General features: G+C 33.6%; 1 protein-coding gene across 1 annotated transcript in view; it reads left to right on the top strand.

The window, feature by feature from the left end:
• Positions 1-3458, top strand: part of LOC145270785 (uncharacterized) — a 31598-nt gene extending 28140 nt beyond the window's left edge. The window contains exon 2 of the mRNA XM_080126380.1: positions 1166-3458. Coding sequence (XP_079982506.1) covers positions 1166-1981 — 816 coding nt within the window. The 3' untranslated portion in view covers positions 1982-3458. The remainder of the gene's footprint in view (positions 1-1165) is intronic.
• Positions 3459-6000: the final 2542 nt, after the last annotated feature.

A 6000-nucleotide genomic window follows, 5' to 3' on the forward strand; every position in this document is an offset into this window, starting at 1 on the left:
AGCATTGTCTGATTTTGGTTAAACAATTTCACGACTTGCATACGTTGTTCAATGCTTTACTTATCATTAAATAATTTCTAAAATTTTTATCTGTAAAATATCTGAAATAGAGAAAAAAAATCATTAATGTTTAAATGACAAAGATTTTCAACCCTTCAAGGACTGTTTTGACACTGTGTATTTGTTGATATATGTGTTTCTTTTTAAGATGTTGTGTATTTGTTGATGTGTTTCTTTTTAAGATTTTGTGTATTTGTTGATATATGTGTTTCTTTTTAAGATGTTGTGTATTTGTTGATATATGTGTTTCTTTTTAAGATGTTGTGTATTTGTTGATATATGTGTTTCTTTTTAAGATGTTGTGTATTTTTTTCATAACTTTCGTTATCAAGGTATATACTGCTATTGAAACTTAAGAGACTACTGCGATAGAAGCCAGATTTATAGAGGGACTGAATGATGAATTGGACTGAAATACTAAAATTGTTTCTTTTCTTGAATTGGAATTGGAATTCACTCCTAGATCCCTGCTTCCCTGACTGTACTGATATGCAGAAGTTCAAATGTAATATGAACTGATATATCCGCTACCCAACTCCCTACATATTATCTCTGCAAATCTGATCCCATAGAGTAACCTTTAATGACAAAGATGTTTGTTTACAATACATTTAAATTTTTTAATGTTTTTTTTAGTTCTGATTTTGACAATCTGATATTAAAAACATTTGATCTAAAATAGTTTTACAAGATGTTTGTTTACAATACATTTAATTTTTTTGCGTGTTATTTTTACAGTTTGTTAAGAATAAACATGGAAATGCTGAATAAAGATGAACCAAAAAAGTCAAATATGTTTACTTAAAACAAACAACAAGTTTATATTTGTCGGAATAGGCTGCAAGATATTTGTTTACAATACATTTAATTTTTTGCATTTTTTTTACAGTTTGCACATACATAATCTACTGTTTTATTCTTATAGAAAGATGTCCATTAGGATTGTCTCTGAAGCGTTTCTATATATTTTTAATCATGATGAAGTTTATATTTGTCAGATGATGAATTATTTTTTTAATCATGATGAAGTTTATATTTGTCAGATGATGAATTTTCCTGCAAAATGTTTGTTTACAGTACATTTAATTTTTTATGTTTTTTACAGTTTTTAAGAACAACCATGGAAACACCAAATAAAAAGGATGCAAAACAACGCAGCGGAGAGAAATCTCGATGTCAAGTATGCGGGAATACATTTTACGATGCATATGAACTAAAAGTCCACATCCGAACACATACTGGAGAGAAACCATATTCATGTAGCATATGCCAAAAATCATTTTCAGTGAACAGCAACTTAAAGCGACACATTCGGACTCACATCGGTGAAAAACGTTTTGTTTGTAAAATCTGTGGGACGGCTTTTGCAGAGAATCATCATTTAAGCCGACATATACAAACACACACTGGTGACAAACCTTGTTCATGTAAAATATGTGGGTCAGCATTTTCAGTGAAGCGAGATTTGCAGAATCACTTGCGGACTCACACTGGAGAAAAACCTTATAGTTGTGACGTGTGCGGTTGTGCTTTTGCGCAAATTTTGGGTTTGCAACGGCACAATCGCAAACACACTGGAGAAACACCTTATTCTTGTAAAAGTTGCCCAAGTGCGTTTTCAATAAAGAGCGCCTTAAACACGCACGTGAAGAAAATGCATGTGGAAGAAAATACTTGTTTTTGCCAAATATGTGGAAAGGCCTTTTCCGAGAAGCATCATTTAAAAAGACATCTACAGACTCATACTGGAGAGAAAGTTTGTTCATGTAACATTTGTGGAAATGCATTTTCCGATAATTCTTATTTGAAAACGCACATGCGTGTGCACAGTGGAGAGAAACCTTTTTCTTGTGAAATTTGTGGATCTTCGTTCACGGTGAAAAGTAGCTTGAAAGCACACGTCAAACGAATACACAAATGAGAAATGGTGGTCATCCACTTGAATTTCATATATATATATATATATATATATATATTTCCCTAAAACTTCTGGCCTTGATGGAGGGGAGACTACAACTTGCTGTTATGGTTTCAAATAACAGAAAAGGGAGACTTGATTCCAAATATTTCTGATATCTCCTCTCTTTTGGAAATACGATATGATTATGAATATCCCTAGTATCAAATAATTCTTATACACTGTGAAATTTACTTTATGTATGAAACCCAAAGAGGGGAAATATAACATATGAGAAATAGTTAGAATCAAGTCTATCTTTTGCTGTTATTTCAGATCATTTGAAACCATAGCAGCAAGTTTTAGTCTCCCCCTCCACCAAGAGAGGTTTTGAGGAAATATATTGTTATGTCGCTGGTTCGAGTTTAAATGTGCAGCAGTAATTTTAATGTCAGCACCTGGACTTAGGGAGGGTTGCTATCTGCTCCCGGCTTAAAGAAGGGTACGGGGATGTACTCCCAGAGACAGCTATGCGGCTGATCCCCAATTCAGCTGAGTGTGAGCGAATGTCATCGCCTATTGATTTTTCCAAGTTTTGTCAGAACAACGAAAAGCGAGCATGCAAACAGGTGGTAAAAAAAAATTCAACATGAAATAATGAGGAGGTCGGAGACAGAAATATTGTTTATATATATATATTTTTATCTGGGCTTTATCTATCCCTTTTTTTTATAAAAAAAGTAAACAAACAAACAAAACATAGTCCAGGATGACAATAACGTAAAAATCTCTTCAATGAGGAAAAATGATGGAGGGAAATTCACAAACCTTCATGGTAAACCCATAGTTGACTGGATAGCGTTTTTTTTCTTTCTTTTTAAGGCATCATTCTTTTTTTCTTTGTATTTCCGCCGCTCATTCTACGAGTCAAGCAAAACAAAACAAAACATCTTTCCTCTTCAAAGCGCCGACACAGACTCCCCTTGCTTTTCTTTTTTTCCCCTTTTTCGCACCTCTCAGAAACTGCTGCTGTGTTTCTCATATGTTATACCTCCCCTCTTTTGAAATAGGGTACGATTATGAATATCTCCGGTAAAAAATAATCCTTATACACTGTGAAATTTACTTTATGTATGAAAACCAAAACAGCAAGTTTTAGTCTCCCCTCCATCCAGGTCAGAGGTTTGGGAGAAATATCAGATATTTTGTAATTCATATGCAAAATTAGGAAAACAAATGACTATGATTAAAACATTTTATGGCTGTAAAAAGTGCCAAAAATCAGCTCTGGATGATGGATGATCCCGCAATGTGTGACTTTAAGGGCAAATGTCACATAGTCGACTACAAATTGAATTTCCTTCTTTTTCTGTTTCTGAAATAGAACCGCATCACACTTTGCACATGAAAAATTTTCAAATATTTTGTACGGGTGTTTTTTTTTTCTTAATCTCATTCATCTAGAGGAACTCTCAAAATAAAGACGAAACGTTGATGATGATGAGCTCGGTTTGTTCCTTTTTATTTCTCTATTTTATTGAAATACTATTCCCATTATTCTCATCATATATATATGTGTTATATATATATATATATATATATATATATATATATATATATATATATACATATCCAAGAAATATATATATATATATATCCAAGAAATATATATATAATATATATATATATATATATATATATATATATAAGAGTGTTTATACAAATGCATGTATATGTATATTTTTGTCAATATTATTATAAAATAATAAAAAATAAAAAGTTAAACCATACATTTGCAGTGAAAAGTAGTTTGAAAGCACATGTCAAGTAAATACACCAATGAGAAATGGCTGCCATCTATAATTCCCCCCCCAATTATCTGGCCTTGATGGAGGGGAGAGTAAAACTAAAATATACAATGAATAAATATTACCAAAGCTAACTTATTGTTCTACATACCTCGACATGTTTATTAGTGTTTTAACTTATTTTAAAGTGTTTTTTACTTTTTAAAAAATGTAGTATAAAGCTTGTCTAGTTAGTACAAAAATTAAAATGGTGGTCTATTTTGAGCTGTAGTTGAGCTTCTATAATCACTTAAAACTCGAAAATTAGACAAAATAGTACCGGAACCATCGAATAAAAATCACTACCTAAAGGTAGTGTAAAAACCATGTTAGAAAAAAAGAATAAGTAAAATAAGTAAAAGAACAACAATACAATGAAAAACTTGAAAAACATCTGGCTTTGATGGAGGGGAGACTAAAACTTGTTACTATGGTTTCAAATGATCTGAAATAACAGCTAGTGGAGACTTGATTCCAAATATTTCTCATCTTATATCTCCTCTCTTTTGGAAATAGGGTACGATTATGAATATCAAATAATCCTTATACACTGTGAAATTTATTTTATGTATTAAAGCCAAAGAGAGGAGATATAACATATGAGAAATATTTGGAATAAAGTCTCCCCTTGCTGTTAATTCAGGTCATTTGAAACCATAGAAGCAAGTTTTAGTTTTCCCTCTATCAAGGCCAGAGGTTTTGGGGGAAATGTGTATATATAAAAATATATACATACATACATATATGTGAATATATATATATATATATATATATATATATATATCCCTAAAACCTTTGGCCTTCATGGAGGGGAGGCTAGAACTTGCTGCTATGTTATCAAATGATTTGAAATAACAACAAGGGGAGACTTCTTTTGGAATAGGGTACGATTACAGATATCTCCAGTATCAAATAATCTTTATACACTGTGAAATTTACTTTTTGAATGAAAACCAAAGAGAGGAGATATAACAGATTTCAGATCATTGGAAACGATAGCAACAAGTTTTAGTCTCTCCGCAATCAAGGCCAGAGGTTTTGGCTAAATATCAGATATTTTGTAATTCATATGCAAAATTAGGAAAACAAATGATTATGATTGAAACATTTCATGGTTGTAAAAAAAGTGCCAAAAATCAGCTCTGGATGATTGATGATCCCCCAATGTGTGACCTTAAGGGCAAATGTCACATTTAGCCGACTTCAAATGATGATCCTAATGTGCAAATGTCACAAAATTCAAAACAAAATTACGGACAAATGTCGTTCATTTGCGGTGATTGTTTCCCCACTCTTTATCTGTGCCAAAACCAAAACGTGGATTCCATGAACAAAGCTTCTTTCTTAGAAGTGCACGCCTGTGGAATTCTGTTCCGTTTGCCTGTTTCCCACCTGACTACAACCTGGATGTCTTCAAGTCCAACATAAACAAATTCCTGATGAACCGCCCCCTTAAGTAAGACACTTTATCAAATCTCAACATTAACGTACTGTACACGCAATAACCCTTATCCCCGAGTGGCTTACAGGCCTTGATAAGTGGTGCCCACCTTGTAATAAGATAACACTACAGTTTTATTTTAAAACTTTTATTGAAAAAATCAATTCAGGTAACTTGATTATGAGTAGAGTTGACATCTATTCAATGTCCATCTCTTTAATCGCCGCCTCGATACGGGTCTGGAACTGGGAGCATGCCTTTTCCACAAGCACCGGCTGGAGTTCAGTGACTACTTGGCGAATGGCGGCGATCAGGTTTATTTTGGTGTTATGGGAGGTCATGTTGGTGATGTTCTTGACATATAACCAAACGAAGTAGTCCAGCAGGTTCAAGTCGGGGGCAGGAGGGGGGAGCTAGTGAGAGAAGCATGCAAAGTTGTAGCACTCCTTTTGAAGCGTGGGTTTCTTTTGGACTTGTGGGTCATCGCTGAGTCCTGCTGCCACACCCAGGATCTGTCGTCGTCACTTGATTGCAGCAGGGAATCACGACATCCAGATACATTTTGGTTTTGACTTTCAAGCTGACTTCAAAGATTTGACGTGACATGATATGACCCTCACTTGAAACCAGTCAAGACTAGCTTAAGTAAGCATTATTCTGATAACAAATCTACGTACGTATTTACAATCGTTAGCATCCATTAACTAATATGATGACTTTTAAAATGTAAAAACAAAGGGCCGCAACTCCGCGCC

This window comes from Euprymna scolopes, chromosome 46 (assembly GCF_053919585.1).
Source record: "Euprymna scolopes isolate OS-2025 chromosome 46, ASM5391958v1, whole genome shotgun sequence".
NCBI classification, from domain to species: Eukaryota; Metazoa; Mollusca; class Cephalopoda; order Sepiida; family Sepiolidae; genus Euprymna; species Euprymna scolopes.